The sequence below is a fragment of the Triticum dicoccoides genome, chromosome 4B (genome assembly GCF_002162155.2).
Source record: "Triticum dicoccoides isolate Atlit2015 ecotype Zavitan chromosome 4B, WEW_v2.0, whole genome shotgun sequence".
Lineage (NCBI taxonomy): Eukaryota > Viridiplantae > Streptophyta > Magnoliopsida > Poales > Poaceae > Triticum > Triticum dicoccoides.
The window spans coordinates 3,137,125-3,151,181 of record NC_041387.1 but is presented as its reverse complement, the minus strand read 5'-3'; the positions used below and the strand labels follow the sequence as shown (position 1 = coordinate 3,151,181).

Genomic DNA, 14,057 nt, shown 5'->3' with positions numbered 1-14,057 from the left:
GACCACCAGCGACGCCGAACCCCTCTCGAGAGCACCGATCTGGACTACGGCGAGGCAAATTTGGGCGGCGGCGAGGCGTCGATTTGGAGGCGATTTCGACGAGCGAGAGGGAAAGAAGAAACCGCTCACTCCGCCGAATGAGGAAGAGTGTTGTTTGAGGGGAGGGATAATGGTGGGCCCCACCCAGGCGAGTCACTTCGTCTCGGACCATATTCCACCTGGGCCCCACCCCCACGCGACGCGACACGGTCCGCCCGGACTCGCCCCGACCAGGTTACACATGGCCCGGTCACCGGACTCGCCCCGACCAGGTTACACATGGCCCGGTCACGCACGGATCGATCGGTTGTCGCCACGTGTGCCCAAGTCGTCAGTTTAGTGCACGCGCACTTTTAAGAAATTAGGTAATATGTATACATACATGTTATTGACCGAGTATGACTTCTGTAAATGAAACACACACCAGATTGCGTATCGACCAGCCATGTCAATAAGCTTATCCGAAGCATGTCGCTGAACCACAAAAAATTGCGTATCCATCCAGAAAACAAAATATGAGAACTTTTCAAGTTGACTGACCCCTGATTTCATAAGATTCCATGTCAACGTCCAAAGTACACCAACTTGCTCCAGTTTGACTGGCCTTTTATTCGAGAACATTTCGGAGAGCTCCCGCCCAAGATGAGCAACCACATCGCTATCCAGCCACAAGTGAGCAATTACAAACCTCGAAAGGTTGAAAGTATGTTCTACAACCAACATAAATCATAAACAGATCAAACGACATCTGAGTAGAGTTTATAAAACTGTAAATATCAACATATCCATCCTTGCTACTAACCATAACTTTGATAAATATTGACGAGAGTTCTGTTCTTTTTCTTTCCAAACACCATAGTAGTTAGTTAATTGGAAAAACTTAAGCATGCCATCATTTGCCTGGTAGGATGGACAAATCAAAGCGTATTGATTTCAGACCCATGTCAGTTCCAGGAAGCTTCCTGCACGAGGTTTCAGGTAAACTTCTTTGCATCTGCGACCAGAAAAAATAGCTCAGATTTTAGTGAAGATAAATTGGCTCATAAACAATTAAATGCAGCTCAACACCCCACTTGCTTTTCCATCTAAATCACTACTAAAAAATAGTCTGTTGATGCCCTTCATGGACTATTAATCAATTCTAGTTCTACAATGCAATAGCACCCAAGTGGTCAGCTCTGTTGTCAGAGATAAAGTCAAAAGAGCTATTTTTCTTTTATGAGTTATTGGTTTTCTTGTATACATCGAGGCACTAATGTCATATGCTTATAAGCTCACCAGACTTACTAAGTACTCCCTCGGTCCCAGAATAAGTGTCGCGGTTTTAGTTGAAATTCTCCCAATTTTGAACTAAAACCACGACACTTATTTTGGGACGGAGGGAGTACCTAACGATTTTTGCCATGAGGGGCTCCTCTTTTATATAGGTCCATCCTCTAACTTGTTTCTAATTTGAGAGAGATTTAATTTGATCAACCATTTTGAAACTAGCTAGCTTGCTTACAAAAATAAAAGATAATAATCGACTAATCATGTGTTACCAAGGCTAATAACCACTAGCGTTACTTTGCTGGTGTCCCCATTACATTATTTGCATGGAAGCAGCCATGACACAGGTTCTTCAGGCCATGTTTGGATTTTTTTTATCTCGGAGTTTATAAGGAATAACCTGGTTGCTAAGAAAGACCGAAGTACCAAACGCAAGATGTTTGAATACAATTGAAGTTTTACAGAATTTCCTCTGGATCTCTGTTTTCTAGAACCGAACTCTTTCTGTAGCTATAGCTCTACCTGACTTTTCTTATTTCATATTCCTTCCAATTACCAAATACATCTTGCCATCGGTGGTTTACCTACCTAGGAATATTCCAAATAGACCTAATCTTTCACATTGAACATGCTATTGACCAAAGACTTGCGTTCGTTCAGATTTTTCAGGAAATGCTGATGAGATAGTTTTCTTACACTAACGAGTTGACATGTATTAGTTCATCTATTCTTAATTATAACTAGGTAGGTCAACAACATCATTTTCTGGAACAAATACTGTAAATTCACAAGCACAGTTTTGTAAAGGTGTGAAAAACTGCAGAATTTCACAGGTAATTATGACGACTGCAGTTTCTGAACATTTGTAGTATATAAATACCGCAACACTTAAGCAGAGCGTAAGTTTTACAAGAGGGCTTTCTCTTCCCAGATACATGCTATATATTTTTGAAGTGTGAAGAAAGTCACAGGCGGCAGGCTCTGGCATAATATAGTTACCTGGAGGAGCCATATTCAGATACTGAGAGACCCTAGAGTGTGTATATGTGTAACTGAAACCAGGTACTCTATCGGCAGTGAACTCGGCAACTCCTTGCAGTGTCTTATTCCTGACATCAACGGCGAGCACCCACGCCCTGTCATCCCGGTGGTCGACCTTAGTCATGAGGTAAACGACTCGGTGGTCGTGCAGGCTGAGTGTGGGATGACCTGTGTGGAGTCTCGCCAAGATCTGCTTGGTTTGGCCTTCAGCGTCTAGCAGCAGCGTAGGCAGTAAATCGAAGTTTGGAACTTTATTTGTGACAGAGACCTGAGAAGCATCGGCTTTGCAGTCTTGGTGCCAATCATCATTCTCGGCGGCGCTCCTGCTCCACATGGCAATAGTCCAGCCATCGGCAAGGTAGCCGCCCCTGCTGGCCGAGCCAGGCCTGATGCGGATCTGCAGCTCGACGTACCTGATGCGGCCATCGACGACCGCAATGTCCCGTGCATTTCTCGGGCAGCCTTCCAGCATTCTGCCCGGCAGCAGCGGCGGCGGCAGCGGGATGTACCGCAGGCAGGGGTCATCACGTCGCAGGTCGCAGAGGAGGATGCCCTGCCAGAGGTCGACCCAGGCCATGGTGCCGGCCTCTCCCCCCACAGCGATCACCTTGTGGTTGACATGGTAGCTGGGGGCGTGCTCCTGCCGTTGGCTGGACAGGGACGGCCTGGTGGTCCATCCCCTCGTGCCAGAGTTGTAGATATGGAGATCGTACTCGCTGGGCGAGAACGTGTAGCAGAGCCCGGCGACCAAATAAGAGTCACCGCAGCGCAGGATGCCGACGCACGAGTCGTCGAGTGAGAGGGAGGAGAGGGAAGTTTCCGGGAACAACTCCAAGGAGGATCCCCCCTCACCCGCGGCCAATTTGTAAAGGAAGTAGTCATACCGCCGGTTGCTGACAGCGACGCCGATGAGGATGAGGTCGGCCTCCGATGCGGCTATATAGGGCGCGTGGGCGGAGGCGGGCGCAGGCCGGGCGCAGCAAACCTGGAGCGAGGAGACGCGGGGCGGCATGGCGGCGAGCAGGGTGACCTCGACGTCGTGGGCGCCGCCCCTCGCCTTGCAGGAGGCGGTGGTGGCGTTGCGTCGGCCGCAGGCCGTGGCGGTGTAGACCTGCAGGTTGAGGAGGAGGCTCGGCGGGAGAGGAGCCCCGTCGCCGTCGGTCGCTTGCTCCATCTCAGATCCAAATCGCCTCCACCGGCGGCGCCGCCGGGGCGATTGTTGGCTAGAAAAATGCCGCACGTCTTCTGTTTGCTCCTTGATGTTTCCTGAAATTACCTTTGTTGTTTTCCTGAGCCCACAGAGCTCTCGCGTCATTTTTCTTTTCTTTTTTTTTTGAAAATCAACCTGAACTTTGTGAGTTACAAGATTTTCCATGGGCTCCTCTATCCAATCCCTAGTCTCCCAGGAACATTTTTGGGTAATCAGCTCCCATGATGCAAACAATCAAATCTGAACCTTGTCATTCTTCTTTCCTCATGGGCAGGAAGCACACCTGCAGCGTGCGTTGCGTGATTCCACTGTATTTTTTGCACTTGACTGGGTGGACAGTTGACCAATGGAACATTTTGCTAATCTAGCAAGCTCATGAGCTACTTTATTCCCTTCCTTGTTACAATGTTAAAAACTGATTTTAGGAAAAATGACAGGCCATAAAGAAACAATCCTCAAAAATTGCAGCCGCCACTCCCACAGACTGTCCTCCGTTCTTCATTGTGTCAATGACTTTCATATTATCAAAACTGATGATTAGACGGTTGCAGACCGTCTTTGTGCCAGCAGTAAACTAAACCTGAGTGCTAACGCCTCCGCTGTCAGAGCATCCGCACAGTACTGAATCCTCCGGTTACCACCTACTATGAAGTTTTCTTTATCATCTCTGATAACAGAAACCGATGTGCCCCTTAGCTGATCATGATCAAAAAAAGCATCCACATTCAATTTAACAAACCCCCCTAAAAGGTCTGCACCATCCTTCGTTCATTCTCCTTGCTTTAGGAGAGTGTGCATTTACATAATTCCCTGTTATAGCCCGAATCTCCATCGAGGTTTGTGACGCCTCTTGTGACTTACCCTCATGGACTAGTTCCCGTTTATTCCACCATAAATACCAAGCAGCTATAGCGATTAGTTCCCCTGCATTCCGGGAGCCCAAGATGGGTAGTTCATGATCAAGCATAAGGAGTAAGAATTCAAGAACTGCCTCTCCCGCACGATCAATGATGTGGGCTTTTTTTACCACTTCATACAGCCCCAAATATTCCCACACTTATTTGCCTTCTGGCAAAGAAATAATATATGTTTGTGTCCTCTGGCCCATCCAAACATGCTGGACAGATCGGCTGAGTTTTATACGTCTGTTGGCTGATGTAACGCGACATAGTAGAGTTCCGTGAAGCGTCCGCCAAATAAAAATTTAACCTTCGCTTGACAAGCTAATTTCCAGATCTTAGGATTAACCTTACTTCTACCCATGCCATTCGAGTATTCCAACTTCCTCCCATATTGCTTATTCCATTCCTTCACATAAGCTGATCGTACAATGAATAAACCGTTTTTTGTATAGCTCCACGCAATAAAGTCCGACATATTATGCATAGGGATCGGGATCGCTAGGACTCTACGAACATCAGTTGGCCATAAAGTTTGTCTCACCAAATCTTCATCCCAACCATTCATGACTGGGTTAATAAGATCAGAAATTTTCATCAGTAGATTCCCCCTTCTAGGTGTAATAATATTTCTATCTGCACAATTTAGGATCCATCCATCTCTCCTTTTTTCAATATTTTTTTCCTGTTCCCAGTCTTTATATATAGCCATTCTTAAGAGAATCCACTCTCGCCATAATGCTTTGCCAAGTAAAGGAGGAGCCCTTTTTTAATACTGCGCTCATCAAATCGCCTTCGGGGAAATACTTGGCTCTTAGGATTGTTGCACATAACGATTCAGGATTATCCAGGAGACGCCACGCTTGTTTCGCTAATAAAGTCCGGTTAGAGCAATGTATATCACGGAAACCCATTCCTCCTTGGTCTTTTGAAACACACATCTTCCACCACGCCATCCAGTGCTTCCTTTTCTGATTGTCCTCGTCACCCCACCAGAATTGCGACATCGCGTTTATGATTCCTTTGCAAAAAAATTTAGGAATTTTAAAGACGGACATTGCATATGTTGGGATAGCTTGAACAACAGGCTTAAGCAAAATTTCCTTTCCACCCATCGATAACAACTTTTCTTTCCATCCACTAATCTTCATAATAATACAATCAATCAAAAACTAAAGTACAATCGCTTTTGTCCATGCCCACATTGGCAGGTAAACCAAATATTTATCATTAAGTGCCTCGGTCGTAATATTTAGAATTGTACAGATTTGAGCTTTGTCCTTCACTTTCGTATTGGGACTAAAAAATATGTTGTATTTTTTGACACTCACCATCTGCCCCGAGGCGGCACAGTAAGAGTCCAGAACCGCTCTAAGGGCCTCCATGTTCGTTGCATTTGCTCGCATGAGGATCAATGAATCATTCGCAAATAATAGACTAGAAACTGAGGAAGCTTCCCTGCTAACTTTTATGCCGGAGATATTTCCTCTCTCCTTCGCCTTTGCTAAAAGGGCGGTCAGGCCCTCCTTATATAATAGGAATAAGTAGGGGGAGAGGGGGTCCCCCTGCCTTAGCCCTCTAATGGGTTTGAAACTATCAGTCTGATCTGCATTAAACTGAATCATGTACTCCACAGAAAACACACATTGCATAATCAAATTCACCCAGTTTTCCTTCAAACCTAGCTTCAACAAAATTGCTTTAAAAAAAGGCCATTCCACTCGGTCATAAGCTTTGTGCATGTCCAACTTGATTGCACACATCCCCTCTCTACCCGTTCTTTTATTTTTTTTATTGTGTGGAAACACTCATATGCTACCAAAATATTATTTGTGATTAGTCTCCCAGGGACAAAAGCAATCTGAGTTGGGCTGAGAATGTCTCGCAGAATTAATTTCAGACGCGTTGCAATCATTTTTGAAATAACCATATGATACGTCTCCAACGTATCTACTTTTCCAAACACTTTTGCCCTTATTTTAGACTCTAACTTGCATGATTTGAATGAAACTAATCCGGAATGACGCTGTTTTCAGCAGAACTATCATGATGTTGTCTTATGTGTAGAAAAGAAAAGTTCTCGGAATGTCCTGAAAATCCACGGAGGCACTTTTTGGAATTAATAAGAATTTTTGGGCGAAAGATATACACCAGGGGGCCCACAGGCTGTCCATGAGACAGGGGGCGCGCCCCCCTATCTCGTGGGCCCCCTGGACCTCCACCGACCTTAACTCCAACTCCATATATTCACGTTCGGGGAGAAAAAAATCAGAGAGAAAGTTTCATCACGTTTTACGACACGGAGCTGCCGCCAAGCCCTAATCTCTCTCGGGAGGGCTGATCTGGAGTCTGTTCGGGGCTCCGGAGAGGGGATTCGTCGCCGTCGTCATCATCAACCATCCTCCATCACCAATTTCATGATGCTCACTGCCGTGCGTGAGTAATTCCATCGTAGGCTTGCTGGACGGTGATGGGTTGGATGAGATTTACCATGTAATCAAGTTAGTTTTGTTAGGGTTTGATCCCTAGTATCCACTATGTTCTGAGATTGATGTTGCTATGACTTTGCTATGCTTAATGCTTGTCACTAGGGCCCGAGTGCCATGATTTCAGATCTGAATCTATTATGTTTTCATGAATATATGTGTGTTCTTGATCATATCTTGCAAGTCTATAGTCACCTATTATGTGTTATGATCCGACAACCCCAAAGTGACAATAATCGGGATACTTCTCGGTGATGACCGTGGTTTGAGGAGTTCATGTATTCACTATGTGCTAATGCTTTGTTCCGGTTCTCTATTAAAAGAAGGCCTTAATATCCCTTAGTTTCCGCTAGGACCCCGCTGCCACGGGAGGGTAGGCCAAAAGATGTCATGCAAGTTCTTTTCCTTAAGCACGTATGAATATTTACGGAATACATGCCTACATTACATTGATAAATTGGAGCTAGTTCTATATCATCCTATGTTATAGCTATTACATGAGGAATCGCATCCGGCATAATTATCCATCACTGATCCATTGCCTACGAGCTTTTCATATATTATTCTTTGCTTATTTACTTTTCCGTTGCTACTGTTATAACAACTACAAAAACCCCAAAACATTTATCTTTACTTTTGCCACCGTTACCTTTATTATCATACTACTTTGGTACTAAATACTTTGTTGCAGATACTAAGTTATCCAGGTGTGGTTGAATTGACAACTTAACTGCTAATACTCAAGAATATTCTTTAGCTCCCCTTATGTCGAATCAATAAATTTGGGTTGAATACTTTACCCTCGAAAGCTGTTGCGATCCTCTACACTTGTGGGTTATCACCATATACACCACATTGCATAAACTAATAGGTCTAAATTGAGTAACCTTTTCTGGGGAGTTAACCTTTTGGGATCATGAAAATTGCAGTACCATTCCATCCTGCCGGTATTGAAAATGTATTCACCACTTGAAGTACTTCTTTTGTCTGGTCCTCTCCTAACATAGACCAAAATCTCTTATAAAAAATAGCGTGTAGACCATCTGGACCCGGCGCTTTTAAGTCACCAATGTCAAATAAGGCTTTCTTAACTTCCTTTGCCGTATATGGGGCCATGAGAGCCCTATTCATTTCATCTGTCACTTTTCTTTTAACAAGAGAGAGAACACCCGGGTCTAGTTGAGCGACTTCTGACGTTAAGAGTTTTGAAAAATACCCTCTAATATAATCCTTCATTTTTGTATCTGCATCCAGACTTTGTCGTCCCCACGCAATTTTTTAACGTGGTTCCTTTTCTTTCTAGCTGTTGCCGCGTTATGAAAAAAAGAAGTGTTGCGATCCCCATGCAATAACCAATTTGCACGACCATGCTGTACCCAATAAATCTCCTCTTGTTCCAGCAAATTTGCAATGAGAACCAAAATCTCCTTTTGTCGTGCTTGGGAATCCACATTCATAGGGCCTCTTCATAACTTTTTCAACTCTTTTTTGAGCTTTTTTGTTCTCTGTTTTGGCCCTCTAAAAACCTCATGATCCCAAATGTGCAAATCTGACTGAATCGCACGAGTACGATCAGTGAGCTTTGGCCCAATACCCATCATATTTTCCTTTTCCACGAACAATTTCACCGACCGTCTCCTCCTTGAGCCATCGAGCTTCAAACTGATTTACTCGTCCCCTTGGGGCGTTAAAAATATTTCCGTCAAAATATTCTGTATCCAGTACGAGTGGACGGTGATCAAAATAAACGTTTTACTCATTAATTACCACGGCCTGAGGGAATTTGTTAGCCCATTCCACATTGCACACCGCACGCCCAAGCATCGTCTCTCCTCCAAGTAAAAGGGTCACCATCTAAATTGTACGTTATAAATGTGTGCCCACCGTTGACAGATGGTTTTTTTATAGATGGTTTTTTTTATCATATAGTACATACATTATAAAAAGGTTCTCTTGTCATTGTACGTTATAGATGTTTTTTTCATCATATAGTAGACGATGATAACGAAGCGCCATCTGTTTGCTCACATCTAAATTGTCCACCGTTGGATAAAAAGCTGCCATGTTTCACGCATTGGTCCACTGAGCTTTTATCTATAGTACTCCCTCCGTTCCATAATATAAGAACGTTTTTGACACTAGTGTAGTGTCAAAAACGTTCTTATATTATGGGACGGAGGAAGTACTTTTTATGTATGTGTGGCTGCGTGCGTTGTCTTTGGCTCGTGCCCACACACATGGAAACACACTACTGCTTTTCTCCTTTCATTTTCTATTTTTTCTTTTTTGTTATCTCACCGTATGAGGAAAACATAAATCCATTTTCTTAGAATAAAAATGTTTTTGTAGTTTTTCTTGTTTTCCTTTTTATTTTTTGAATTAAATTCATAACTTTTTTTCTGTCGGTGTCAACCCTTGGTCTGAATTTTATTTTCGCTTAGTTACAAGTTCATCCACGACACCCCAACGGGGGGCGAACCCTTTTTATTTTCAGTGGCAACATGGGGACGGCCCTTTTAATTTACGAATTTTTTATTAAAATTTCTTAAGTTGATGAAAATTTTAAAAATATTGGAACATTTTTTAAATCGATGAGATTTGACAATGTCACATGCAAGTTGTGGCCCGTCTAATCTTCTTTTGTTGCGATCTTTGTGCAATCTTTATCCCGCTTCGTTTTTGTCGCGTGTATCCCGCGTCCATGTGAAGTCCTGTTGGTGACCCGTTTCTGTTAGGCCCATTTTTGTTCTACTTTGTTTTATTTTATTTTCAAGCCATTTTCATGGGCTATTAATTATTGACTTTTGTTTTCAATTATTGACTTTTATTTTGAAGCCATTTTCATGGGCTATTATTTTATTTTATTTGCATGCCATTTTGCCCCAGTTGTAACTATACCCTTAACTTCCAATTGAGACCAACCATGTGTTTTCGCTTCCATTGCAAGTCTACTACTAACTTCCAACTGAATTTTTTTTGTTTTCAATTGCATGTCCATCCTTGACTCGCAATTAGGCTCAACATTATTTTTTTTATCAAAAATAGGACCAACTCTTTTTTTAATTAGTTGCAAGTCCACCCTCAACTTGCAATTGAGCTCACTTGTTTTTGCCTCAGTTGCGAGTCCAGAGTCGAATCGTAACTAGGGACAAACTTTTTGTCTCGGTTGCAAGCCAACCATCGACTTACAACTGGCCTGTCCTTTTTATTCTAGGTGCAAGATAACCATTCACTCATAATCGGGCTCTTGATCTTTTTTTCTACCATAGTTGCAAGTCAACCATCGACTCGCAACTGCATTTGATCATTTTCTTTATCCCAGTTTCAAGTCCACCGTTGACATGCAACTGGGCGCTGATTTTTTATCCCGGTTAAAGTCCACCCTTGACTTGCAATTGGGCCCGACATTTTTTCCTGTAGTTGCAACATCACCCTTGACTCGTAATTGGGCTAGATATTTCTTTAATATCGTAGCTGGGATTGAATCTTTTTTTCATTAGTTGCAGGTACACCCACAAGTTGCAACGGGGGCTGAATTTTTTTCACTACCGTTCCAAGTCCACCATCGACTCACAATTAGGGATTGTCTTAGTTTGTCCTATTTGCAAGCTGATACGTCTCCGTCGTATCTATAATTTTTGATTGTTCCATGTCAATATTCTACAACTTTCATATACTTTTGGTAACTTTTTATATTATTTTTGGGACTAACATATTGATCAAGTGCCCAGTGCCAGTTCCTGTTTGTTGCATGTTTTATGTTTCGCAGAAATCCCATATCAAACGGAGTCCAAACGGGATAAAAACGGACGGAGAATATTTTTGGAATATTTGGGAGATTTGGGAAGAAGAATCAATGCGAGATGGTGCTCAAGGGGGGCACGAGGCAGGGGGGCGCGCCTGACCCTCGTGGGCACCCTGTAAGGCGGTTGACACTCTTATTTGGCCGCAGGAAAGCTAATTTTCGGAGAAAAATCTGGGCGAAGGTTTCAATCCAATCGGAGTTATGAATCTCCGAATATATAAGAAATAGTGAAAGGGCACCAGAAGGAACGCAGAAACAGAGAGAGACAGAGAGACAGATCCAATCTCGGAGGGGCTCTCGCCCCTCCCATGCCATGGAGACCAAGGACCAGAGGGAGAACCCTTCTCCCATCTAGGGAGAAGGTCAAGGAAGAAGAAGAAGGAGGGGGGCTCTCTCCCCCTCGCTTCCGGTGGCGCCGGAACGCCGCCAGGGGCTATCATCATCACCGCGATCTACACCAACACCTTCGCCATCTTCACCAACATCTCCATCACCTTCCCCCCTTCTATATTCAGCGGTCCACTCTCCTGCAACCCGCTGTACCCTCTACTTGAACATGGTGCTTTATGCTTCATATTATTATCCAATGATGTGTTGCCATCCTATGATGTCTGAGTAGATTTTCGTTGTCCTATCGGTGATTGATGAATTGCTATGATTGGTTTAATTCGCTTGTGGTTATGTTGCTGTCCTATTGTGCCCTCCGTGTCGCGCAAGCGTGAGGGATTCCTGCCGTAGGGTGTTGCAATATGTTCATGATTCTCTTATAGTGGGTTGCTTGAGTGACAGAAGCATAAACCCGAGTAAGGGGGTTGTAGCGTATGGGATAAAGGGGACTTGATGCTTTAATGCTATGGTTGGGTTTTACCTTAATGATCTTTAGTAGTTGCGGATGCTTGCTAGAGTTCCAATCATAAGTGCATATGATCCAAGAACAGAAAGTATGTTAGCTTATGCATCTCCCACATAAAACTTGCTATAGGTCTAGTAAAGTAGTCAAGACAATTCCGCAACTCCTACCACCACTTTTCCACACTCGCTATATTTACTTTATTGCTTATTTATCTAAACAGCCCCTAGTTTATATTTACGTGCTCTTTATTATCTTGCAAACCTATCCAGCAACACCTACAAAGTCCTTCTAATTTCATACTTGTTCTAGGTAAAGCGAACGTTAAGCATGCGTAGAGTTGTATCGGTGGTCGATTAAACTTGAGGGAATATTTGTTCTACCTTTAGCTCCTCGTTAGGTTCGACACTCTTACTTATCGAAAGAGGCTACAATTGATCCCCTATACTTGTGGGTTATCACAAGCCAATCATTAACTCGCAACCAAGTCCATCTTTTTTATCCTAGGTGCAACTGAGTCCACATTTTTGCCACACATGTAAGTCAACCACTGAATTGCAGCCGGGACCGGTCATTTTTATACGCGTTGCAAGTCCACCATTGACATGCATCAGGGTCGTTGATCGTTTTTGCCCCAGTTTCAAATTCACACTTGACTCACAACTGGGCCCGATATTTTTTTGTCTCCCGTTGCAAGTGCACCCTTGAGCCGCAACTGTGACTCCATTTTTTGTTCTAGCTGCATGTCCAACCTTGAATCGCATGTGGGCCGCATTTTTTTATCCAAGCTGCATGTCCACCCTCGACTAGAAACTAGCCACTGATTATAAATGTGCTCTACAGGTATCTTTGAAGGTGTCTGGTGAGTTGGCATTGATCAAGACTGGGATTTGCCACTCCGTATGACGGAGAGGTATCTCTGGGCTCTCTCAGTAATGCAACATCACAAGAAGCTTGCAAGCAAATTGACTATGGAGTTAGTTACAGGATGATGTGTTACGAAACGAGTAAAGAGACTTGTTGGTAATGAGATTGAACTAGGTATGGAGATACCGACGATCGAATCTCGGGAAAGTAAACATACCGGCAGACAAACGGAACTACCTATGTTGTCATAAAGGTTCTATGGATAAAGATATTCATAGAATATGTAGGAACCAATATAGACATCTAGGTCCCGCTATTGGTGCCTCATGGGCCAAAGGAGGGAGGCGCACCAACCCACAAGGGGCCGGGCGTGCTCCACCTCCCCTGCCCGCGCGCCTAAGGAAGGAGGGGGCGCCCTAGGGCAGCTGCCTCCCTTTCCTTCCCCCGTGCACCAAGTATGGAAGGGGGACGCCTAGGAAGGCACCTAGGGCAGCCGCTAGCCCCCTTCGGGTGCGCCCTAGGCTGCCTCCCTCCCCCTCCACCTATATATACGAGGAGGGGAGGGACGCCACACACCACGAATCCCCAAGCAATGTGCAGAGCCCCCTCTCTCTAGTTCCTTCTCCGCTCTAAACCGTTGTGCTTGGCGAAGCCCAGCGGAGATTGTTCTTCACCACCACCGTCACCACATCGTCGTGCTGCCGGAACTCATCTACTACTCCGCCTCTCTTGCTGGATCAAGAGGGCGAGGACGTCATTGAGCTGAACGTGTGCTGAACGCGGAGGTGCCGTACATTCGGTGCTTGATCGAAACGGATCGTGAAGGTGTATGACTACATCAACCACGTTAATAAACTCTTCCTCTTAGAAATGTACAAGGGTATGTAGATGCTCTCCCCCTCTCGTAGCAATGCATCTCTATGGATTGATCTTGCGTGTGTGTAATTTTTTTTGTTTTCCATGCAACGTTCCCCTACAGTTAATTATGCCAAAAACTGCGCAGAGCTGATTTGCTACACGCATCGGTGGACGAACCGACCTCAACCGCGCCATAGACCATTACCGCGTCATGCACAATGGGTGCAACATGGACCCAGAGGACATACCCGCCGCCCTAGCTTCTTGTTGATCTTCCTCCTCCTAAGGGTCTTCCTGCTCACCCCGCTTCACCCAGCGCCACAACCACTGAATCAAAGGGTAATGCAGGAAGTAGAGCATGTCGATGGTAATAAAAACACTGATGTGCTAGTCATGCATCATCAATAGCATCAAGCGGTAAGCGACCCATCTAGTAGAGGGGTTTGGATGGCCTCCGGGTTTCCATAACACTCATGCTCCACCTCACAGCACAACACATCCATGATGCTCATGCTTACCCCCCCACCCCCCACACCCGCGCTCCTCCACATTCCCCTCCTCCCCTGTGAACGTCGTCACTAGCTCCACAAACTTGTCCGGTTCTCTGTAGGCGAACTAAGCGGTGACAACGGTGTGGTTGGTGGTGCCGAAGCCCGAGATCTGAGGTTTGGGATGAGAGAACGGTGAGAAGGAGAAGTGCATGATATTTGTGAGGATAATTGGAAGCGATGCT

At 44.6% G+C, this 14,057-nt stretch overlaps 1 protein-coding gene across 2 annotated transcripts; it reads right to left on the bottom strand.

Annotated features, from left to right (window-relative positions):
* Nucleotides 1-544: 544 nt before the first annotated feature.
* Nucleotides 545-3,861, bottom strand: LOC119294476. Of its 2 annotated transcripts, XR_005143438.1 has the most exons (3): nt 2,308-3,861; nt 842-1,033; nt 545-749 (listed from the first exon to the last, which is right to left on the bottom strand). XR_005143438.1 is itself a non-coding variant. In XM_037572668.1 (2 exons), the coding sequence occupies exons 1-2, from the start codon at nt 3,722-3,724 to the stop codon at nt 1,014-1,016; spliced, it is 1,437 nt and encodes a 478-aa protein (XP_037428565.1). In that variant the 5' UTR covers nt 3,725-3,861; the 3' UTR covers nt 556-1,013. The 2 variants fall into 2 exon arrangements, 1 of the variants encoding a protein (XP_037428565.1); XM_037572668.1 differs by having other exon boundaries at nt 556-1,033.
* Nucleotides 3,862-14,057: the final 10,196 nt, after the last annotated feature.